Source organism: Clarias gariepinus, chromosome 9, assembly GCF_024256425.1.
Source record: "Clarias gariepinus isolate MV-2021 ecotype Netherlands chromosome 9, CGAR_prim_01v2, whole genome shotgun sequence".
NCBI lineage: Eukaryota > Metazoa > Chordata > Actinopteri > Siluriformes > Clariidae > Clarias > Clarias gariepinus.
In genome coordinates this window covers 27,812,545-27,838,055 of record NC_071108.1, presented here as the reverse complement: position 1 = coordinate 27,838,055, position 25,511 = coordinate 27,812,545, and the positions used below count along the sequence as shown (strand labels likewise).

At 38.7% G+C, this 25,511-nt stretch overlaps 1 protein-coding gene across 1 annotated transcript; it reads left to right on the top strand.

The window, feature by feature from the left end:
• Positions 1 to 258: 258 nt before the first annotated feature.
• Positions 259 to 7,504, top strand: mthfr (methylenetetrahydrofolate reductase (NAD(P)H)). The gene is made up of 12 exons (XM_053503293.1): positions 259 to 380; positions 728 to 971; positions 1,880 to 2,118; positions 2,213 to 2,323; positions 2,545 to 2,738; positions 3,590 to 3,840; positions 4,006 to 4,140; positions 4,300 to 4,480; positions 4,791 to 4,973; positions 5,191 to 5,292; positions 5,422 to 5,541; positions 6,719 to 7,504. The coding sequence occupies exons 2-12, from the start codon at positions 733 to 735 to the stop codon at positions 6,932 to 6,934; spliced, it is 1,971 nt and encodes a 656-aa protein (XP_053359268.1). The 5' UTR covers positions 259 to 380; positions 728 to 732; the 3' UTR covers positions 6,935 to 7,504.
• Positions 7,505 to 25,511: the final 18,007 nt, after the last annotated feature.

The window sequence follows — 25,511 nt, the reverse complement described above, 5'->3', positions numbered from 1 at the left end:
ATGTGATGTAATTAATTAATGCATGAATAAAATACAGTTATATTTTAATACCCCGATGTGATCGCTATGAAATTTTATTTTATTAATAATTATACTCGTCTATCTTTCTTATGATCCGCGCACCACCGCTAACTAATCTGCGCGGTCTGATAGAACAATATTTCTGCGTAACACGCTTACCCATAATCCTCCTCTCACACGCGTGCATCCGCCCGCAGGCCTTAACGGGGCTGTCCTCCTGTACTCCGAGGCTCCGCCCACTCTAATCTAATTATAGTACGCTCTGCCTGCGCGTTACGCGGAGGCTGGACCGTCCAGTGGAACACGTCGCTCCTGTTCTTGTATATTTATTTATTTAAATACCCAGTGTGTTGATTGAGGTAAACACACCGCTTGCGAAGTTTTTCTTTTGGATCTATTGTTAGAGTAAGCCATAGGGGAAGCGAGTTTGCGTGTTAACTTTTTCAAGCTAGCTGGCTAACACACCGACGCGCCGGCGAGCGCACGTGCTCCTAAAGATGCTGGTGTTAGTCATAGTGTAGAGATGTTTCTAAAAAAAAAAAAAATCTTTTATTAGGTTATTTGTTTGTTAATAATCATTATAAAACCGTGTTAATCCGGATAATGCTGTCCTTTAAATAATACCAAGCTTATTATGGAGCACTTGTGTATCGCACAGGTGTTCTTAAGCAGTTTTGTAGCTGAGTTTATGTCGTTGTCTCATTAGTAATCATGGTGAACCAGCGGGAGGAAAACGGCTGGCAGCCGTGTAAAAACGACTCGAGCGGGGCGAGTAACAGCGGCGAGAGCTCGAAGGAGAGCTCCAGGTGCTCGACCCCTGTCGGGGAGGCGGACCGCGGACACAGGCTGAGGGACAAGATGAGGCGACGCATCGAGTCCGGTGACCGCTGGTTCTCCCTCGAGTTTTTCCCTCCACGCACAGCCGGCGGTGCCGTCAACCTCATCTCCAGGTGAGCTCCTCGGCTTTCACTGTTTCGCCTGCGCTTCCGGGTTGCCTGGTATTCCCCCAGCTCGAACAAGCCCATTGACAGCTGTCCAAATTATAAATTACAAAGTATAGTGTTTTTCAGTAAGATTAAGGGGACCCTGTGCAGAGTGACACCATGTGGCATGCAGTGACCTTCATGTCTATAAGTGGGTCATCTCGCAAACTTGGCAGCATTTGAACAATTGCATAGGATAAAAGTCTTTTGTGTGCTGTCTAAACTAAATCTAAACTGAGATCCATGGAGACATGGTTTGCCAGATTGGGTTGGGGGATAGGGTCTGTCCACGTGCCATCAGACGACACATGCTTCCCACCCTGGAGATGTATGTGTCGGTTCTGTGGCAGTTACTTCTGGGATCGGGTTGCCAGATCGACACCTGATTATGGTTGTATCTGAGCCCTTGGGGGTGATGGATCTTGCTCAGTGGCAGCCCGGCAGTGCTGGGGCTCGAAGTGGGGACATTCTGGTCAGCAATCTGTCTTCTTGCATGACAGACGTTAGCAGTAGTAGGTTATTATAACAGCAAAGAGAAACTACAAACAAGACATTCATAAAGAGCTCCTAAGTGTAATGGTAATATTTAGGTGTCCACTAACGTTTGGCCATATACCATATGAAAATCCGGGACCGTTTTCCAGTTCTAGGCTGTTGAGCGTTTTTGAAAATCTTAATGCACTTGCCCTTGGAAAAACAGCGCTAAGCAGCTGAAGGGATAATCATTTTTAAGCCTTATGTAATGTACAGAGTCATATCGGCTTGTTCCTTAAATAGCAGTCAGAAAAACAAAACAAAACCAGTTTGGCCTATAGTTTAATTACTGTCATTGTTAACTGGATGTTAAAGCAGTATTAATGTGCTTTCTGTTTTAGATTCGATCGCATGGGATCCGGTGGGCCTCTTTTCATCGACATCACTTGGCATCCAGCAGGAGATCCTGGCTCTGACAAAGAGACCTCATCCATGATGATCGCTAGCACGGCAGTCAACTACTGTGGCCTGGAGAGTGTGCTGCACCTGACTTGCTGCAAGCAAACAAAAGATAAGCTCACGGCCCATCTGAGCAAGGCCAAGCACCTGGGACTAAAAAACATCATGGCACTTAGGGGAGGTTAGATACTCGGTTGCACCTGAATTTTTTGGTCAGAATTATGTGCGTATAATATCGTGTTAGACTGTGCATCACAAACATCGTTTCTGTGCAGATCCAGTGGGAGCAGACTGGGAAGAAGAAGAAGGAGTGTTCAATTATGCTGTAGACCTGGTGAAGCACATCCGCAGTGAATTTGATGACTACTTTGATATTTGTGTTGCTGGTAAGTGTTTTAGTAGTCAGCAATCACAGTGGTTCACAGATCAAATTTTGTACAGCGTCATGTGTTCCCTGATTTTAAACCACCTGATCCAGCCTATCAGCTATTTTTCAAACCCTTTTATATGTTGGATCAGAACTAGGATTTGGGAAAGTATAAAAATGTTTTCAATCAGTTTTATTTTTTTAATTGAGTCAAAAGCTCTCTTTCTGTGATAACTATAGGCTACCCGACTGGGCACCCAGAGGCCGAGAGCTATGAAGAGGACCTGAAGCACTTAAAAGAGAAAGTGGATGCAGGAGCACACTTTGTTGTGACTCAGCTCTTTTTCAGAGCTGAAACATTTTTGAAATTCCTTAAGGATTGCAGAGCTATTGGCATCACCTGTCCCATTCTTCCTGGAATTTTCCCCCTACAGGTACTTAAAACCAGTCAAACACAATGTTAATTTGAATAATAATAAAAAAAAAAAACAGCAACTGTTCATTCACAAATTATCAGTCTCAGTATCTTTGACTATAAAGCAAGGTACAATTATAATCTGAATTGATTAACACATTATTGAGTCATATAAATGTAACTGTAGAAGTCTTTGAGTCCAATATGTGAAAATGTTTGCGATTGATGCAGGTTTATGGCCCAATTCCTCCTCCCTATCGGAAAACTACTATTAGGAAAACTAAGAAATTCCAGTTATACCAATTTGGAATTAGGAGGCCCTATCTTCTTAGTTTTGCACGTGTCCCCACGTAACTTGTATTAAAAACGATCATCCAGGCCTCCATAGTGCAATAGAACGATTTTAACCTCGGCACAGAACGCAGAATTTTCGACTTTTGAGGATCTGCTTGGTACGTGTGCTGAACCATTTTGCTTCTCTGGCTCCTAGCTTGCTTGTTTTTGGTTCAATCAATAATAATATACTCCTTTAAAAATCACTGCAAAAATGTTTGCAGTGATTTTGCACTCAATTTTGCACACACTCCCACACAACTTGTATCCAAATGGGATACCAGGTTTCCTGCCAAGATCAGTCAAATTGTTTGTTTTGGAGCAATCAAGCATTGTTTAGGACTTGACTAAACTTTTTCCATTGTGAAGGCTGATTTTTAGGGAAAACACTATCAGATATTTCTTACACCCCAGTGCTGTTGAGTTCTCTAATCTGGTTGGTCAGAAGGTGTTAAATAATGTTTCATATTGTATGTTCTTACACTGCTCTTGATTTACTGCAATTCAGATGAATTCGACATATTTCCTTGTTCACAGGGCTATCATTCACTACGTCAACTGGTCAAACTATCAAAGCTGGAGGTGCCAGAGGAAATCATGAAGGTCATCGAGTCCATCAAAGACAACGATGATGCCATTCGCAGCTATGGAATCCAGCAGGCCGTGGAGATGTGCAAGGTGCTACTAAACAGCGGCGATGTGCACGGTCTGCACTTTTATACACTTAATAGAGAGGTGGCTACAACTGAAGTGCTCCGGCAACTCGGCTTATGGATTGAGGACCCTCGGTGAGTAAATCATTTTAGTTTCATACTGCGTTCATGTTGAAAATAACAGTTGAAATTTCTTGGTATCATATTTAATATAACATTAAATGTGTATCAGCTGAGTATGTGGTTTAGTATTTGTCTCTGGCAAAATTGTTGACTCGTATGTAATCTTTTTAATAAAAGACGACCTCTGCCCTGGACTGTGAGTGCTCATCCCAAACGACAAATGGAGGACGTCAGGCCAATTTTCTGGTCCACAAGGTCCAAAAGCTATATCTATAGAACACAGGACTGGGATGATTTCCCCAATGGAAGATGGTACCTACATCATTTTAATATTTATGATGTATTCTAAATATTTTTGCGCTTTTTTTTAAATTTTTTTTATTTTTTACTTAAATACATTTCTTAAAATGACATCAAGATTTTTCATTTAAACACGTATGTAATGCACTATACACCATACTTCCTTTTTAGGGGCAATTCTTCATCTCCAGCCTTTGGTGAGTTGACTGATTACTATTTGTTCTACCTGAAGAGCAAGTCGCCTAAAGAAGCTTTGTTAAAGATGTGGGGAGAGGAGCTCACAAGTGAGCAGAGTGTGTACGAAGTCTTTACTAATTATATTACAGCGCAGCCCAACCAAAATGGACACAAGGTAGATGTATAGTGATGTATGTTTTTTTTAAGCTATATTCTATTCTAAATTCCATTTAATTTATTGCTATTAACTAGTTCTAATGGTCCTATTGCACTGCTAAAATTACATATGCTAATATAAAAATATGTTTATAAAATGTAGTGTACGTATCTTATTAACAATGACATGAAAGTGCAATCAAATACGAAAACTTGCATGGCATGCTGCAGCGGGATATTTTAAGCTGAAAAAAAGTAGAGAAGATTTTGATTACATGTCATATTTTGTAAAAATATTTATAAAATATTAAATAGTTTATTTTAATTAGGTGATATGTCTGCCATGGAATGATGACCCCCTGGCTCCAGAAACGAACATGCTAAAAGAAGAGCTGGAAAAAATAAATCGCAGAGGAATCCTCACCATCAACTCGCAGCCCAACATCAATGGCAAGCCTTCCTCTGACCCCGTTGTAGGTTGGGGACCCCCAGGAGGATACGTCTTCCAAAAGGTAGGGGGCGGGGAAGGAAATTAAGCATTATTGTGGACACATGTATTAAATATATAAAAAAAAAAGTATAATTAATTACTGTTTATTAAAACATTATCCATTTACAATGCTATAGCATGACGGTTCTATTTTATTATGAAGTAGTAAGTTACATTATTGTAAATGGTAAACATGGACAACAGGCCCATAAAAACACATTCTCTTTTTGAATTTAAAGGCTTATCTGGAGTTTTTCACATCAAGCGAAAATGCAAACGCACTTCTTAAAGTGCTGAAGAAATATGAACCTCGCGTGAACTATCACATTGTCAATGTCAAGGTAAATAACGCTTCCTGTTCTCTCTGCTTTTTAAACACAGTTTGTTTCAACACTACAGTTTATTTCAACACTACAGTTTATTTTCTTTATTTGTAATCATTTCTACATGACCTTTAATTTTTTCTGTAGGGTAAGAATATTACAAATGCCCCTGATATGAAACCCAATGCTGTAACCTGGGGGATTTTCCCTGGCAGGGAGATTGTACAGCCCACAGTGGTGGATCCAGTCAGCTTTATGTATTGGAAGGTGAGAAACTTTTCTAGTAGTATAGTAGTAGTAGTTTTTAGCTGACAATTTTTTGTGAGCCTGTGCCCTCTGTAGAGTTTGAGCTTGGCTGATGTTAATGGAATCAGTTTAGTCATCATCAGTTGTAAACCATCAGTCTCGAGGTTTGACGTGTCCTCCCATTAGCAATTTCTGAAAATTTTTAAATGAGTGACAACCAGTGTCACTGGGATCTAGGGATATAACGGTATTGTAAATATCGTCGTACCGCAATAACAAATTTTTTTTGATACTACCGTGGTCGCATGACTCGATAAAACGATAGGTCTTCTGAGAAAATGGCGAATGGAGCGAACGGGAGGTAGCGGGAACTACAATTCCCATCGGCCCAGGCGTGGCCATCATTTTTTGCGGTTTGTTGTCGCTACAGATCCAGTAATACGCACATCCGGTTTTAAAACCTGCTTACTCCGTAATGGATAATTATCCCATCTCTTTTCCTTCGCCGCTAATAGCAGCACCTGCCATTTCCGCATAACTGGATCTGTAGCGACAACAGACGCCTGGGCTGATGGTAAGTGTAGTTCCCGCTACCTCCCGTTGCTCCATTCGCCTGAGCAAACTTTTCTCAGAAGACCTTTTTGTTTTATCGAGTCATTTCGGTTTCTCTCTGAAAAGAAATAAGAAAGGGAAAAAAAAATCCTGTCTCTGTCTGAATAAGTCAGTGAATGAGGTGAGTGTTCTCAAATACTCACACAGCACATTTACATTTACATTTAGGCATTTGGCAGACGCTCTTATCCAGAGCGACTTACATTTTTACCTCATTATACATCTGAGCAGTTGAGGGTTAAGGGCCTTACTCAAGGGCCCAACAGTGGCAACTTGGTGGTTGTGGGGTTTGAACCTGGGATCTTCCGAACTGTAGTCCAATGCCTTAACCACTGAGCTACCCCTGCACATGGGCTAGCTGCAATAAGTAGGCTGCTATAAAGCAGTATATTTTGTTATTTTAAAGGGAATTAGTTATCCACCTTCATCCAGTTTAAACATTTTTCTTTCCATAGACTTATCTTAATTGTATAGTAAGAAAGCAAAGGTTGCTTGTTGCTCTGCATATAATCTGAAAGGGAAATCACTTTGCCAGTGGTAATAATACTGATTAATAATAATAATAATAATATTTTTTTTTCCACAGGATGAGGCATTTGCACTGTGGATTGAGCAGTGGGCGAAGCTGTACGAGGATGAATCCCCCTCCAGAATGATTATTCAGTACATTCATGATAACTACTTTCTGGTCAACTTGGTGGACAATGAATTCCCCCTGGATAATTGTCTGTGGCAGGTCATCAACGACATGTTCGAATTGCTAAACGCACCTCCGGAACCTTTGGAACAAAACCTTGACTAGGCAGATCTGCTGCTGTTTCATTTTAGGACTTTATTAAACACCCTATATAAGCAGTTATAATAATGCCACTAACCTTTCAGTTGTTACATATCGTACTGTGATATATCAGTAATATTCAAATCAGTACCGAGTGGATTATTCATGTTGAGTGGGTTATTTTAAAAATACCATATTATTAAGACATATGGTTGTTAACCATTGTATATTACTATAGTTCAAGCACTTATTTTACTATTATGACTCTAACTTAACTGATTTTAAAGCTATTTATCAACAGGTTTCAGCAATTGCACAAGACTTTTGGGAACTTATGCAAGCTGGAATACAAATGCACACAAAGCAAGTGTGTTGTTTTTAAAGAGACTGAATCAGAGGTGAATGCACATCATCCAAGGCTGTGGAGGCTGACGCTGATCAAGATTAGTTATAATCTGACAAAAAAGGTGCTTGCCCATAGCCTTGGATAATTTCATCTTTTATTTTTTTATGCAAGTTTTTTATTTTGCCAGTTTTTCATGGATTGCTGATAAATATCAAAATAAAAACCGCACACTAAGACTGTTTATCTTACTTGAGTTACCTTTGTGTTATATTTCCCAAGTAATTGTATTTATCCTCTGTATTATTTATCAGCCATGCGACTTTATAACAGCTGTAGATTATTGTATAGAATGAGAGTAAAGGTGAAACCATATCTATGTAGAATGATTGGACTTTCTCTCATCAGCAGATGTGATGTCATGCATGATTAGTCACAGACATTTATTCATCAAGTGAAAATGTAGCTAAGCCAGAAACATGAAAAGATGACAATTAACAAATAACTTTAAAATAATCAAAGATTGAATCAAGCATCAAAATATTTAAATAAATTTTTGTTAGTTACAATTTGTTGCATTTTACAATTTCTTAGGGCAATTCTGCTTTCATATGCATCTGGCTGATGCAACATTATATATATCCAATCAGCCATAACATTATGTGTAATATTAAGTAGGTCCCCTATTTTGCCACTATAATAGTGGTGCACTGTGTGTTCTGACAGCTTTATCATAACCAGCATTTTCATCATTTTGACCCACAATCTAGCTTTTGGGTATTGGATCGGACTACACAGGCTGCCTCCATTCTACTCTATTTAAATTGAATCAATTTGTTCTGCTTCCAAAACATCAACTTCCAGAAAAATTTCAAGACAATAACCTGTAAAACACAATAATATGAAGAGATACAATGATACAAGCTGACGTGATTCCGATGATGTCATTCTTGTCTTTAAATCTGTTGGCTGAGAGATTCTTGCGTCTCTTCTACGTTTAAATAAAAGAAAATATACCTTTTCACTAACAAAAATGTCTGTCCTATTCGTTAGAATCAATAATATTTGTGAGGAATTCTTTTTACATCAGTAATACTTGTGAGGAATGTAACGCTGTCGGATAAGTGGTTAGCGTTAGGCTTAACTACTGTACACTAACCGTCTGCTGTCTAGGGTCTAGTTTCTTTAGGGGACACCATGTACCTGATGGGTGCTGTACCAAGCCCAACACCAGTTTCCCCTGCTTTAGTGTACACCACAGACCAGGGGATCAGCTATTTTTCACCAAACCTGTGCAAACTGTCTGAATTATGTTTTTATTACCTTCAGACACTATTCAAAAAAGAAAACAAAGGTAGAGAAGAATTCAGATGCTGGCAGACATCCATTATAAAGCATAAGCTGCTCAGAATGTATACAGTGCATCTTTCACTATGGTCTTTTATAATCTGTGGAGCATGGTGGCCTTGCACCTCCATAGTTAAGGGTTCAAATCCCATCATAGTTCTGTGTGCATGGAGGTTTCTCCATGTGTTTAGTGCGTTTCCTCTGGGTACTCCAGTACCCAGAGATACAAGACATACAAAGTTGGCTGATTCTCAATCAAATTGCCTGTAGTGTATGCATGTAAGTGTATGCTTGTATGCCTTGCGGTGGATTGGCACCTTGTTCGTAATGTGTCCTGCCTCATACCTCCTATAGCCTCCCGTGATCCTGAACAGGTTAAGCTGTATACAGAAAGAGTAAATGAGTGAGAGTGCTGCGTTACAAATAAACACAGATACACACATACTGTATGTAGTGATATTTCTGAATATTGATATGTATCAATAATGCAATATTTTAATGGAAGTTTCTAATATGTGTTATTCATGATCTGTTATGTAATGACATATTTCCATTGTACCATTATTTATTGCTATGTTTAAGTTAAAATACCACAAATTAAATGGAGGATGGCATGGTCTGTCGGCACAAAGACAAAATCTGTAAACAAATATCTGAGCTGATAGAATATTTACTCCACACCTACTATCACTCATATATTATTACATTATTTTAGATGAAATATGTGTCAGAATAACTTCTGTATTTTAGATTAAATAACTTTAGACGTTACCCTGATCATTTATTTTGTTGCTAATAATTGTCGGCACACTGGCTTTGTGGGTCACATGAGATGCCAATGAGTCGTGTTGGAAATGCACTTTGGTCGATCTCTCTCTCTCTCTCTCTCTCTCTCCTTCTACCTGCTGAGATTATTTTCTGTTGCCGCGGACAGTCCCACATGGGTAGCCTAAAAATAAAAATTTTAGCATACTTTAAATGAGTTTTAATTGCAATCCCTTTCTCAGGGCTACAATTGTGCTTCATTCAATTACAAGTTATTGGCACATGTTTTTCTGCTGCAAGCCACCCATTTCTCCAGATTTGGGACTGGCACCGAGGATGCCCTGCTCAGCCTATAGCTTGGTGTTTTATATGGGCATAGGGTTAAAGGTCTTGCCCAAGGGGCCTCAACCGCCTGAGACACCACTGCCCACTTTAAATATTTACATTAGTTAAAAGGATTTGTGTTATTAAAATATTTATCTAAAAAATATCCTACTTCATCTATATTCCCATAAAATTGTTTTAAATTAAATATACATATTGTTATTTTTTTTAAACATGATTTTTTTGCCTTCTAGGTCCGACAAAAGGTGGAAAAAAACATGACATGATCTATTATGGTTGTGCAATTTTAATAGGAGTGTGTATCTGCTGTTGGCTGTTGTGAAGAACCTTTGACCTAGATTTAACTCTACTTTGCATACTTATTTGTTAATGTAATATGGCTTAGACATAAATGGTATCTCAAATCACGGAATCACCCTGGCATTACTACCTGTGCACGGATTGTGTATACCCCTTATCAATGCTGTGAAATCTGAAATCTGTGCATCGAGGTAAGGGTTAAAGGCTCCGTGACTTTCAGGAAGTTTGGCATGGACAGGGTGTCAGGTTAACCTTCATCTGCAAAGTTCTCCTGCTCCGTGTCACTTAGCACTTTGGTTACAGCTACAGAGTTATACTGAGCTTTCCGTACTTTGTTTTTTAGGTGAGCAGTTAAAAGAATTTGCTGTTGGTTTTAGATACCAGTGCTGTTATGATGTTTACATTAGCAAAAAAAATAAGACAGGCTTATTGTAATTTTTTCTTATGCTCGGTCCCTTTTATCATGGGGTTCGACCCCCCCACCTTCTAATAAGCAGCTCAGAGCCACAACTGACACACAGCTACAAAATTCATTCCATTTTCCAGAGTTACTAACAAACACCTTAAAGGACTGCCACAAGGGTTTAGTTGTCTAGGGGGGAAAACTAACACTTGCACCTCCAGAAAAAGGGAGCTTGACTGATAGATCTTTACCCATTTTCATTAGTGCCAAAGAGAAATAATAATAATAATAATAATAATAATAATAATAATGACCCACCATAAATACTTTTGTGTAACAACAATAAACCACGGTAAAGAATCCTAGAACAAAAGGAAATCGAAAAAGGCTCTCTGATATTATTATTATTATTATTATTATTATTATTGATGCTGCTCTCTTACTAACATCAATCCATATGAAAAGTCTTTTTCTTTCTTGTGTCTGTATCCGGGAACCTAAATGTTATCTTTAACAAAAGAAAAAAATAACATTGTCCTACTTTCTGTTCCCTCAATCCTCTATGTCACACTTGATGTTTATATTCCAGCGTATCTTTCACAGGAACATGTTGCAACCCTCAGTTTTAAATAGATCTTTTGTTCTTATGCTTTGTATATAATGTTCTGTCTGTACAACAATCAAATGACAAGGTGCTTCTCGTTGCTTCTGAGTGGGTGATTTGTCTATCGCAGAACACCATGAATGACCACAAACATGCTCACACACACTGATTCACAGTCTACCTACGCAATCAAGCTCAATAATGCTCGCTTAAACAAGGGGAAAGAGTGTATAACAGGGAAAACAGTTAAAAAATACTGTAAAATGCATAAAAGAAATTCTTATGATGAAATTTTCTGTGAATGAAGATGTATAACCAGTAGCTGCAATCAAAATTTCAATTGTGCAAATGTAAAAGAAAACTAGTTAAATGATGAACATGATGAATGATGATTCCAGACAAGGTGGAACAACGCCTACCGCAGTCATTCCCGTGAATATTCATTGGCTGGAACTCCTGATCCTTGAAAATCAACGGTCAACTTGCCGAAGAGACACATCACTGTCTGTAGGAACAGCACACACACTGGGTCACCAGCACCGCTTGCACATTACAAGAACTCGGCTGGGATTTATCGCCACATCCCCTGTACAGGCCTGACCTCACTCCAAGCCATTTCCACATACTTGCGTCATTAAAGGAGTTCCTGGGAGGCCAGCGCGTTTTAGACGTGACACAGGCAGTCCCATCATGGCTCCAGTCTACTGAGAAAAATTTATGTTAGAAATCTTGATGTTATCCGAACACTAGTGAAACACTTGTTAGTTCATCAGTGTAGCAGGAGATTATATAGAGAAATAAAGGGAGTTTTTACTCTCATAACTGTCTTCTGTTATTCTGCACAATCAAAAATTTGTCTTTTTGAACACAAGACAAAGATACAGGTTGTGCAATGTATGTGTGTGTGTGTGTGTGTGTGTCTTGATTGGCAAGTTAAGGTTTATTTTAAGATATAAACACACACACACACACACACACACACACACACACAGCTGTGTTCATATTTGTTTAAAGTTGTCTATTTACTTATCCAATTCTGTTAATAATTATTCAATATTACATTGCATTATTTACAATGCTGGTTTGTTTGGCTGATTCTGTGTGTGTGTGTGTGTGTGTGTGTGTGAGAGAGAGAGAGAGAGAGAGAGAGAGAGAGAGAAAGAGCGCGTGGGTGTGTGTGTGTCTATTTTATTTGACTTTGTGTGCCATTGTTTTGTTGTCAGCCTGAGGTTCACTTCTGCTGGTGTGTGTATCTTATACACTGGGTGGCACCAGGTTTCTGTGTGGCACTCCACACTCTGATCAGAGATAACCAACTCCTGCGCAATCGAGTCAGGACAATTAAGAAAAACACACTAAATTGCTGAAGAGAAAATACTTTTTTCATGAAATGTTTAAACTAGTAACCTAGTGGATTCAAAAAGTGCAACATTTAAATAAAATATGCAACAATATAAAACAAAGATGTTTAGAAGTGAAAGAAAATCAATCATATAAGTGACTTATGACTTCTTCATAATATAACTGAGATGGTTCAATACATAAAACATAAAATATTATTTCTATTATTATATAATAAATATTATGATCCAAATAATTATTATAAATGTCACCCATGCAGCAGTGCTTCAGAAAGCATGTTTTTGATTGTTTGGCATGAGCGCCCTCTACTGGTTCTAATCAGATCAGTCTAAGAAAAAGTATTACAATACAGGTTTTCTAATTAATGAGAGTTCACCTACAGCCACAAACAACAAAATATGACAAATATTAAAATTAATAATTACCCTAGAAATGCTTCTGAACAAAATTACTAGAGGATGTCCTCATTTTTGTTAATTTGTTCCTCATTACGAGTTCCCACAGACATTCATTAATTTGGGAAAGGGTAGAAAATAAAGAAATTAAATGAGGCTCCAATGAATAAAAACTTGGCTATAAATATAGATCTGAAATTGCACATATTTTATTTGTTCAAACCGTCCGCCAAGATGTCTGGGTTTAAATCCCGCCTCAGGGTCTGTGTGCAAGGAGTTTGCATGTCGTTGGCATTTTTAAATTGCCTGTAGTGTGTGATTGAATGATCTATCTGTCTGTCTGTCTGTCTGTCTGTCTGTCTATCTATCTATCTATCTATCTATCTATCTATAAAAGCATTTATAATTCCATATGAGATGAGCTAATGATCAGAGTGTACTATTAACTAAATAAGAATGGTGGACATTTGCTTGCTAGTAACTGACTAGGTCTGTTTTTCTTAAATAAAAAAATGCATTTAATGCATTAACTAATTTACAGTTTTTCTCAGTGGCTTTGGTGCGTTTCTCAGAACACTTTTAACATTTGTACAGCAGTTAGTGCATTTCTCAAAACAATTAGTGCAAACTGCAAAACCTAGTGGATAGCCTGCAAAAGCACGTCACATGCTCAAAATTGATAATCCATTCCTCAAAATCAAGTATTCATGTCAATGAAACTGTCAGTGCCATCAAAATGAAAAGTCTTGACACCATCTTTATGAACAAGTTAGTCAAATGGCTTTGTCATGTTTTCACTATGACAGTTTATAATTTCAGTGTTTTCCATTGCAAAAATATTTGGTGACACCTGAAAATGCTCAAGACAGCACTATGCCCTACTGCACACTTCCATTTAAAATGTGCAGTGTAGATGTTATGGGAGTTTTGGGAGTAACTGAGACACTGAATACGTACGTTTGACATTTTTACTGTATAGAAGTGTTTGTAATTCTACAGCATTGTGCAAAAGAAAAATATGCTACAGTCACTTGTTTACTGTAGAATACATGAAAACATAAAATCACCCTTTTGGTAGAGCTGTGCACAAATGTGAACAATATACAGTACATGTAACAGTACATACAGTATTGTACAGTACTGTAACATACAGGTACAGTAAATCATTCTGGCACATCCAGACGTTCCTGTCTGTCTGGCCACATATTTTCATCTACATCACAACGGATGTTATCCCTCGCAATGCAGCGAGGAAAGTATCTCTTGGAGTGGCGAATCCATCCTCTGCAGGACTCTGCTGTGATGTTGTCACATGCTGCATCCATGGCTGCTAGCAGGGCCATTTGCTCATGTGGATGCCGGTCAATTCACCTGAGATCAAATCAAGGTGAAATTCACCTGAGATCAATTGTTCAATTTAGGAGACATTTCCAGGAAAAATGATAAAGAAAGGTATAGAATTTGCTTGACAGATGACTAATATTTGACATTTGATAACTAGTTCAACAATTTTGTGTGTAATGACTCAAGCAATGAAAGTAAGACTATTAGTTTTATTGAGAACGACTATTCAGCATCCATAAGTATAATTAATTTTGACCGACATGACATAAGCAAATGGAAATGTCAAAAAACAGCAGAGAAATGTATGAAAGCAACTGATACATGTCCAAAATCATTTGCAGTTTGTTCAGAGAAAGGAGAAATTGCTACTATGATGTGCACAAATGACTAAATGTTGTGGAGGTTGAACTAATAGTTATGAGAATTTTAATTCTGATCTGAGAAACGCACCAAAGCGACTGAGAAAAACTGTAAATACCAGTTATAATAATAAGCTAAATTTATACAACTGTGGGGAACAGGATAATAACAACAGATTACAGAGCCAGGATCCCTTTTAACACTGACAAAAATCTAAAGCAAAAATAAAAACCAAAAGCACTGTCGCCTTGCACCTCCAGAGTCCGGGCTCGATTCCCGGCCAGGCTCGATTCCCATCACTGTGTGCATGGGGTTTGCATGTTCTCCCCGTGCTTGGTGGGTTTCCTCCGGATACTCTGGTTTCCTCCTGCATTCCAAAGATATGCAGGTTAGGCTAATTGCCGTTAGTGTGTGAATGGGTGTGTGAGTAGGTGTGTGTGCGCCCTGCGATGGATTGGCACCCTGTCCAGGGTGTACCCTGCCCTGTGCCCTCCTGGAATAGGCTCCAGGTCCCTGCAACCCTGAATACAGAATAAAGCGGTATAGAAGATGAGTGAGTGAGTGATGAGTGTGTGTGTGTGTGTATGTGTGCGAGCAGCAAAGAAAAAAAAAAAAAAAAAAAATTTATATATATATAAAAAATACAAAAGTAGGACTTGTCAAGTAGATGAAGTGTTGAAAAGATACATTTTTGATAATGATAGAAAAATCATTATACGTAACTATACGCATAATTACTATATGTATATTAACTATACAGTTTATAATAGTCAATCTGTGTAAAAACGCCTGGCTGGTCAAGGCTGATGGAAAACATGAGCAGATATGTATGGGTGTATTTGAATGTATATGTATGCGTATATGTATGGGTGAACTAAATATCAATTAAATTAATAATAAAAATTCAAATTCAAAATAAAAAACAGTTCTTTTGCAGAGAACCCACAATACAACTTGCTCTTGGACATCTTCCATGCGAACATTAATCCGAACATTTTGCCCATCCCACATAGACCATAGAATCAAACTTTTGACATGGTCAGCTCAGTCCCCTGACTGAGGGACGAAAAGGAGAAAAAGTCCACAAGAGATCACCCTAGAAGATGTGGAGAGATTCTGTATTGATTTCTTGCTCTGGAGTCTCAAACATCAAACATTAGTCCATGACTGATCAGTCTAACTAGAGCTCCGAGAGTGCTGTGGCCTTCAGGGTCACGGAGAAGGACGAAGCTGCAAAAAGAATGTTAGATTAGCAGAGTGAGACTGAGAGTGAAATCTCAAGCCCTGTGTGTTTAAGGCGTGAGTAGGACAGAAAGCATTTCATGAATTAAACTGTATTATCAGTTATAAATTATATACCAGTATACAACTGGTAACAGGATCATGGGCACCCAAGGCTCATCTATGTCCCGTCTGATCCCACAGAAAAGCCAAAGCTGCACAAATTGGTGAAAAATGCTGTTAATGCTGACTATGATAGAAAGGGATCAGACCACCCAGTACATCACAGCCTGGTATGTATGAGGCTTAGTTGGCCAGGAGCTCATGGTTTTTGATCCGACCTTCAAATTCTTCAGATCTCAATCTGACTGAGCACCCTGGGATGTGCCGGACAAACAAATCCGCTCCATGGAGACGTCACTCCGCCAACCACAGCACCCAAAGGATCCGTGGCATCTAAATATAAACTGGTTTCAGCTTCAGTTAGACGTGATGTTCAGAACATCCTATTTCTCTGAAGCTTTGTGTAATACAGTTATGCTGAGTTAAAAGACTCAGATTTATACCATGACTCATTTTATAACATAGACAGATATGTCATGTGCCTGTCCAGTGATGCTGAGGCCAGTAGGGGGCAGTATTACTCTCTCTCACTGTCTCTCTCATTGTGTGTGTGTGTGTGTGTGTATTAAATTGTTACTGGAGCCTTCAGCTCTTCCTCTACAAGGTTAGTGCATTGCTCTGTTGCAGTGTTCATCAACGCGCCTCATGAACCAGCTCCAATAAGCAGAGAATGTTTGATAAGTACTCGTTATACAAGTTCATGGTTTAACATCAAAATAAACCGGATCAATTTAAAGCTTAACAATTCCATTAAATCATTATTGTCATTTATTATCATAACCATATACACGTGGGTTGGTCAAACCTGAACTTGTGATTGAAGGCGTAAAATCACATAACATTTACAAAAGATGATGTGATGAAGCTACAGTAAAACATTTGAAACATTTGAATGGTGCAAACGTTTTGAAGACGCCTATACATCCGTGAATGACAATCTCAGGAACCTTGAACCAGTCCTCATGATCATTTAGCTGATTGATCTGATGATTTGTAACTTGTGTGGATTATTCACCAACACCACTTGCACGTTCCAGGAACTCAGCTGGGAGTTATTGGCACATCCTCTATACAGTTCTGACGTCTCTCTAAGCCATTTCCACTTTGTTTCGAAATAAAGGGAGTTTTCTGTCTCATAACTGTGTTCTGGTAAAAAGTCCTGAAGAAACTCAAATAAATAGTGATATTAGTGATCGAGTAAAAAACAGTTATACTTTTAATACAGCTATATGGTAACATAGAAGGAGAAGAGGTTTCGAGCCATCCCAGTCTCTACCTAAAGCTTAGGATCCTGTCAGGAGTGAGCGTGTGTGTGTCACACCCTTGTCTAACCCACACAATGGAGAACAACCTGGAGGGGAGAGAGAGAGAGACAGAGCGAGAGAGAGACAGAGCGAGAGAGAGAGAGACAGAGAGAGAGAAAGAGAGTAGAGGAGTAAAAAAACAACCCACATGGAAAGCACGGTGAAAGAAGAGATAAAGATAAACAGAACGATGAAGATCTGTGTGATTGTGTGTGTATGCATGTGTATAAAGTGTGTGTGTGTGTGTGTATAAAGTATAAAGTGCACACATGCATGCACTAATTCAATGATGTTCTCTGACCGTCTCTTGTTTTTTTTTAATGCGCTAGACAACATGATCTACTATTATGCATCATGCACTAATTGTACATTAAATATTGAGGAGTAAAAAAGGGGATTATACTGTATTAATAGACAACAAACCAGAAATGATGTGGTGATGTTGCTGTTGCTGTTGTTAAAAGATACAAGTAGGAACATGTTCGCAAGTGACTTTGATGGATCTGAGGCTCTGAAGTGGAAACACACACACACACACACACACACACACATTCTTATAGTTAAGATGTATTGACATTTTTAAGGACACTGAGTGGTTTAGAAATGTATAAATTTATCCAGTTACAACCTGAGCAAAATTGATCACCAAGGGCTCATGGGTGGGTATAAACTTTACAAGTGAGTGGCCGACAGGTAGTGAGTCTTACACTGAGGACAAGTGGTTGTACATTAAATGCTCCTTCCAAAACAGATGTGACAACACTCTGCTAATAAGGAAATTCTATCATCCAGGAGAGAGAGAGATCTAAAATTCGAGCCTGTGTCAGTGGACCTGCCTGCTCCATGCTGACAGCATCAACGATACTGTATTTTGACCTCCAGGTCCTGAGTTTGATTTCCGCATCGGGTCTGTGTGCACTGAGTTTTCATGTTCTCCCCGTGCATGGTGGGTTTCCTCCAGGTTCTCCGGTTTTCTCCCACAGTCCACAAACATGCAGATTAGGCTAATTGGTGTTTCCAAATTGCCTGTAGTGTGGGAATGTTAATGGTCGTACAAATAAGAATAAATACAATGGTCACCACAGGCCTCCACGTTCCCTAGTTGGACTACAGAGGTTCCTGGATGGATGGATGGATGGATGGAATATATGATTTAAGAGATGCAACAGTTGATCAGTCAATGACTGTTTTTCAGCTTGATCAGCCATGACCGATCAGCTTTGGACAAAGTGCACGAGCTTTTGCGTGGTAGCACAGAACCTCATTTTTATGGCACTACATTATCAAAAATTAAAAGCCTCTGATCTGCTTTTTTTCTCCAAAATCTGCAAAAAAATTGCTCTCAAAACTGACTCATTACACACTCTTACACTGGTCTCAAAACACTGCATGCACTGTGCTCAGTTCATTTAAAGTTACATGCTAAACTTTAGTATATTAAGTAGTTTTATTGTGTTCTCCCAATGTGTGAGAGTGTATTAGGCGACACGGGAGGGAGGCGCAACTTTACTGGAGCTCCAGCCTCAGGTTTACATAATCACATTAAAGAAGAAAAATACCAACAGGTAACAGGTCTATCCCAGACTCACCGCTTTTGCCCCATCAATAATGAAACCTCATACTTGTGTCCTGCTGTCTTATTTTTTTCCATCTTCTTGCTTTTTGGCTATTTGGGGTTATTTGGGTATACAGTTCGCACTTTCTCCACAGATGGAGAGGAAAAGAAATTTAGTAAAAATGTGTTACTGATTCATTCAGTCCATGCTACAGACTAGCTCTTTCTTGACACACAGCGACACACTCTATAATTACTTGGTATACATGCTTGGAAGTGTATTTGGATTGATTTTCCCCTCTGGTCCCCCGGAGAGATCGTTAGTGCCTGTTTGTACTATGGGTTACTGGTGGCAGTAAGGTTAGTGCAAAGCTTAATGAATTGTACAAATAAAACCACACATGCGTTCTCAAAGACCACAGTCTTCTTTATTTTCATTTTGTCTTTTTGGGGGGGTAGGTAGGGGATCATTGGGGGTTTTTGGCTTCATAGCTACAGTATTCATATGGAGCAATAAAGGTGAGCAGGAGACACTTCCTACAAATTTGATATTGATTCTTTCAACGCATACTGGTGACTCTTTCATACACAGGGATACACGTCATAACCACTTGTGCCGCTTCGGACTATTGGTTGTTGGTGTCAGTAAGGTTACTGCAAAACGTAATGGATTATGCAAATGAAACAACACATGCATTCCCAAAAATAAGACCCCAATTTAATCTATTTTTCAAGTATAAAACTTTTTATGTGTCCAACCCAGAGCATTATATGGAAAAAGCAATGCCTGTTTGGCTGACAAAACCAGTAATACAAATAAACTAAAGTGCTTATTAAATCGTAGTATTAGTATTAGTATTAGACCTTAATATTGCGTCCACAACCTACTGTATGTCGATGTTATAAACGTCTTCGCACAGCCCTAAAGTCATTTTTCATTTCCTCTCCTCCCAGTTCAGTGGCTTTCTGTCAGCTCCGGTGTGCTCATGCCCTCGAGCATGGTTGCTGTCAGAAGCTACAGCTGACAGCCACCTACAGCTACACTGTCAGGCACTGTTACAGAACACTGCCAGTCAATTGAGGTGAGAGAAAAGGGAAATTGTTTTGGATGTGCCAGTCTCACTGGACAGAATACAAATAGATAGAAGCTGCTCGTTTGCCTGGGTACTCTCCCTCGGTACGGGAACGCATAAAAGAAAAAGAAATACTCTCTATATACTGAGAGAACTGTCACTTAAGGTTGAATAAGTCCTCAATTGCCTCTACTCGGCCTTGAATCAAGACTGTATTGTCAGTAATATCAAAAGCTTTGAGACAAACTAAATGGTTTGCACAGGTAACTCAATTGCGCATTCATCTTCACCATATACTTGATTGTGGTGAGGGTCGTGGTGGGTTGGGATCACATGACTGCATATCCTTCTGCGTCTGGTGGAATTAGTGCTGAGCTGGCGACTGACAGTTGGCGTGAAAGTGGTTTTAAATTCTAAAAGGGAGGCGAATAAACCATGGAGGTGGCCGATAGTCCTGAGATTTACTTTATATTTCCAATAATTCCAGTTTCAATATCAGACAAATATCAAAATCTAGAATTGAACCCCAAATAGCGTTAAATGGAAAGCTATTGCATTATGTATATGTAAGAGGTACAATCCTTCGTTCCACACACCAAGTAGTGCCATTGATCAAGAGGTAGCGCTCGCCCTATCATCACGAGGTCTAGAGAGAGCTGATTGGCCGAGCTCTCTCAGAGAGGAGAGATGAGAGGTACTCCGTGCTCCCACATTAATCACAGCTAATCAGGGGCGTCTATGAGCTCACGCAAGCGGAAGGAGTTAATAGCGCTGTCCTCCGAGTGTATTGCGGCTGTTTGTTTCTGAATATGAATTATTATTAGGCTATATAAACGTGGTTATTATTAATTAATTTGACCTAATAAAGTATTTTTATACTGAGTTTACACACTTAATGGTAAAAGCCAGTAAACTTAAATCTGTTATAACTGGATAACTCACGGCTAATGGGTTTTAGAAAATTCACTGTAACGTTAAAGTTGTGTAGCCTGTTGAAGCTGAATACAGTCCACTGATTTCTTTCGGGTCAGTATTTTTAGCCTTATTATATTTTATTATATATTTTTTGAAGTTTAAAACCCCAAATCCCCAGAGTTTAACTAAGTCTTTCTAACCTTGAGCAGAACATCTGCACCGTCTGCACAGTGCTGCAGACTAACTGGGTCAGATGTAATTTCAGCACAGATTTTTATTCAAATTTGCTCTAATTATGTGAAAACTAAGGACTTACAAAGACAAAAAATCCCAAGAGCTCTAACAAGTTCAAATCTGGCAGGGAAAAAAGTTTTGCAAGGTGCAAAAAAAAAAAAACAAAATATGCAATTAGCTTAAGAAAAACGTGTTCTTATCCATACATAACCACAAATAGGAAATGTGTGTGTTTGTCTTTTTTGCATAAGAGCCAGTACGAAAAAAAAATAAGTAAACACCAGTCAAAGATCTTTATAGAAAAGCAGACAAAAATGAAGCTTTATGATGGATGAACAGATGGCGGTGAAAAGGAAGATTGTGCTGCCTGAGGACAAACACCATAACATTCATATTTTTTTTTCTTAGTATGACCAAACATCGACCTCACAGGTCTTAATATACAGGATAACCTCATAGACCTGTGTGTGTTTGCTGGAAGGCAATGACCTTGACATACATGCACTGCAATAGTCTGACAGAGATATATACAGCACGGACGTATACTGTATATATGTGCATATACTGTATGGAAGCTGCTATCTTTATTTATTGATAAATGCTTTACAGAGCTCAAATTTCCCTTAGGAGAAACCAAAAGAATTTACTAATAAAACATTTAGTAGGTTAGATTTTACATATTTTTTCTTTATTATCTCAAGCAAGAAAAACTTATATGTTTAACAATATAAAATTTAATAAAGTCTAAAGGTTTGATTCTCCTTTATAAAGAAAAAAAGGACACATAATTATGTTTCTTCACATTTGGTTTGACTGAAAAGGCCACGGTAGAAACCCTGCTGCAGAATCTTTCTTTTCCCAAATGTCTTAATTGGGTGATGTCATAGTTTTGCATGCAGTCATAAATTTTATTATATAGAGTATTTATTCTTACTTGTGTGCTGTAAATTTACAAGCAAGCAACCTAGGCAGTTCTCAGCATAGACAGGCACAAGGCAGGACTAACATTGCCCAAGCATCTGGCTCGTTTGAACAAACATATCCACAGCAGTCTGAGGTGAGAGGGTGTAAAATACCTGAACTGAGAGCCCAGTATGACAGAGCACCCAGAGTCCTTTAACAATCATCCACAGCCCAGCAGCGTGCAAATGAAGATGTTCATACCAACACAAGGAAATATACAGTACAAGGCCTTTAAAGTTTAAACTGTCCATGTTAAACATAGTTACTGAAAACTGGCAATAAATATTATTGGAATGCTATTGAAATTTTAAACTTAATTTTTTATAAACTTACAATAACTGCATATAAAGAGAGATGAATTCTAATATAAACATAAAATCCGGAACTCGGGTCGAAAAAAAAGTTTGCATATAGAACATATTGAAGAAAATAAAGATTTTGCTTATAAATTAACAAAATAGGTTATGTTATAGCACTTACATTGATTTTCCAAATTAGGTAAAATGATGGGCTCAGAGGGTCACAGAAAACTTTATTATAATAGAAAACTCTATTATTTTATTTAACAAATTATTTTTTTTTTTTGTAAAAGCATGTTCTTTTTTCTACTTTCAGGTTACACACTTGACCTAATCTAATGCTAACGGCATTCCAAGGTTATATATCAAGCTGAATATAGCAGTAGCTGTACTTTTCTGTGTAATTTCTATGGCATTTAACAGTCGTGTGCGATAGCCTACCAGGCTGAAAGATCACATTATGATAATGCTGTGCCCCTTAAGATGCCACCTAAGACCCTTTTATGCTCAGCTGGTGTGAAAACTATCCAAGTATTAGTGCACTCCATCTCCTTTCTGCAGCGTCTGCCTGAGAACAATGATGCAGAACAGCTCGCTGGAGACCGAACGGAGCCGAGGATGGTTCTGCTGTGATGATTCTGCTGAGCTGCAGTGGGAGGACTGAGCCCAGCACTGCATGTTGTAATTATGCAGCACAACAGCTAATGGATGCCTGAAACCTGTGAACACATTTCATGTATATTTATTTATTCATTCATTCAGCAGATGCTTTTATCCAAAGCCTCTTTAACCTGTAGCACGTTACTCCTGACACCCATCACAAGCCATTATCATTATCAAGACACATTCTTAGCCCTGAACACATGCAGCAACTTCATTGGAATTAATCCTTTTTCACCTTTTGAACCTGACCAGCTTTATTACGGGGGTGTTTATACACGCCATGGTTTCCTCCCAGTAAGCACAGAACATTTTTCCTTCAATGGACATGCACACAACACTAGGAACCCCTGCCTCCAGCAAAGTGATGGATCCTGAGACCATCGTGACTGTGCTCACTTCACTTAACAAGTATAATGATAGAGCGACATTACCAAGTTTCCTACAAGTGTGCTCAAATATAAAGTCTGACAAAGTATACCTATTCCTCTGACTGCTCACCAGGAAAGCACCTGGGAGAGCCACTGCCATGCCTGGGTCACTGAGCTGCTTTTTAATGTAGCAAAAGAAGTTTGATATCTCATGTCCCTAAAAAGGCCTGCACTTATTCCTGCTTACCGTGGAAGAGATAGTTGGCTTGCGGAAAGCAAGGGTCTTATCCAGAGCGACTTACAAAAAGTGCTTTGAAGTTTACATCACTGGATAGATTCTTACACTGGATTACTAACCAAGTGCCATCAGTCAAACACAACTGGGAAGAGGGTTTTTTTTGGTGTTTGGGGGGTATTGAAGAAACAGATGCGTCTTGAGTCGTTGTTTAAAGACCGTCAAAGACTCTGCTGTACGGATCAGACGTTCCACTCACTGAGCACCTTCCACAGGATCATCGTTCATGAATAAACAGACCTCTTTAAAATGTTTGTACCATTCGAATGTTTTACTGTGGGTAAAAGTCTCATAACCGCACTGTGCTTAGAGTCTTCTGTTAATGTCAATTACTTTCATGCCATCATCCTTCTGCTCATCTGACAAGTCCCAGATTGACTTGAATGCCCCCCCCCCGTATACGAATCAACATTGTTCAGTGCACAGATTACCACTGTTTGAACCAGACAACACAGCCTCTGGTGTCTTCAGTAATAGACTGGGGATAATAATAAGCAACACTGCAGTGTCTGCGGCAATTCCTATACTGTAGCTTTCTATACCTTTTCCTACATCCTGTACACACTGCAGGTCATCTACACTAATATAATTCGAGAAGATAAACGATGCCAGAAAGTGCCCCGCCAAGACGAACTTATTATTGCACAAACATCTCATTTGCAAAGATCAATGATCGAGAAGAGGTGACAATATTAAAATTATCTCTGTAGAGGACAATTACTGGCTCAAATTCTGTGTGGCTCGGATATTTATTTTATATTAGAGGAATGAAAATCACCTTGGGGCAACACTTTTGGGATTATGTTTAATAAAAGAAAATATATCCATTTTGGTCATGGAGTTCTTTAAGGAAATAAAAAAAACAGTTTAGAGGACCATCTATATTAATATGCTCAATTACTGATTAAGCCTACTTGTGAAGTCACAAAGTATGTGGTCTGTACAGTGGTTCATTATTAGTATTCCACATAGTCAGGTGTACAGTTTATCCGGTAGATCTACTGTATTTGGTGGGAAAACCCTAAAATGTTATGTACTTATGAAAATATACTTCTATATTTAAAAACCTGTGATGAAGTAACATTGTTAAAGGGGAAATATTTAACAAAATGCAAAATGTGCACACAAAATTTTTATTATTTGCATTGCAGCCCCTCGGATGAGTGGTGAAATGTTTCAAAACCAGCAGAAGAAAGTCTAGTTGCCATGACTAGACTTCCAGGTTATCTGAAGTCTTCCAGGTGGAAACTTGCAATAGCAATACAATGCTGTAAAAAAGTATTTGCTGACTTATTGTTAGATTTTCACAGTTAAGTGATTGAGATCATCAAACAAATATTAATAATAAAATTCTCCTAATTATATCTCGGGATACAGTATTACCACCTGACTTCTGTTGATGGGAGAGAAATAACTAGGCCTGTATAATCAGATACCTTGATTTGTTGTGTTTTCAGATTATGTTAAGCCTTTATTTATCACGCACTCACTCACTCATCATCTATATCGTTTTGTCTTGTATTCAGGGTCGTGGGAGCCTGAAGCCTATCCCAGGAGGCAGGGGTTACATGCCGGACAGGGTGCCAATCCATCGTAGGGCACACCCATTAGCCTCCTTGCCATATCTTTGGACTATAGGAGGAAACCCACCAAGCATGGGGAGAACATGCAATGTCCATGCACACAGAGACTGGAATCAAACCTGGGCCCTGGAGGTTCAAGGCTAACCACTGTACCACTGTCACATATCATTTTGTACAAAATAAACTTGCTTACAATGCTTGCGTAAAAGCTCACAGATGCTTAATTAAATTGTATTTAATTTTTCATCATACCAGGAATAAAAAAAAAATTAAAGGGTGTGAACATATTATCACCCAACCCTTATCTGTTTATAATTTTTATTTTATTTTAAAAGACTCACTTTTCATGTCATCTCGTAGATATGACAAACAATCCTAGCTGGGCACCAGTGAGAAAAGTGCTATTATGCTAATAGTAATTAAGACACAGAGATATC

Bases quoted from the DNA above. Each gene is read 5' to 3' on its own strand.
- mthfr (XM_053503293.1), top strand. From the start codon at position 733: ATGGTGAACCAGCGGGAGGAAAACGGCTGGCAGCCGTGTAAAAACGAC. The intron at 3,841-4,005 runs GTGAGTAAATCA...TTTTAATAAAAG, and splicing joins TTATGGATTGAGGACCCTCG to ACGACCTCTGCCCTGGACTG. The intron at 4,481-4,790 runs GTAGATGTATAG...TATTTTAATTAG, and splicing joins CCAACCAAAATGGACACAAG to GTGATATGTCTGCCATGGAA.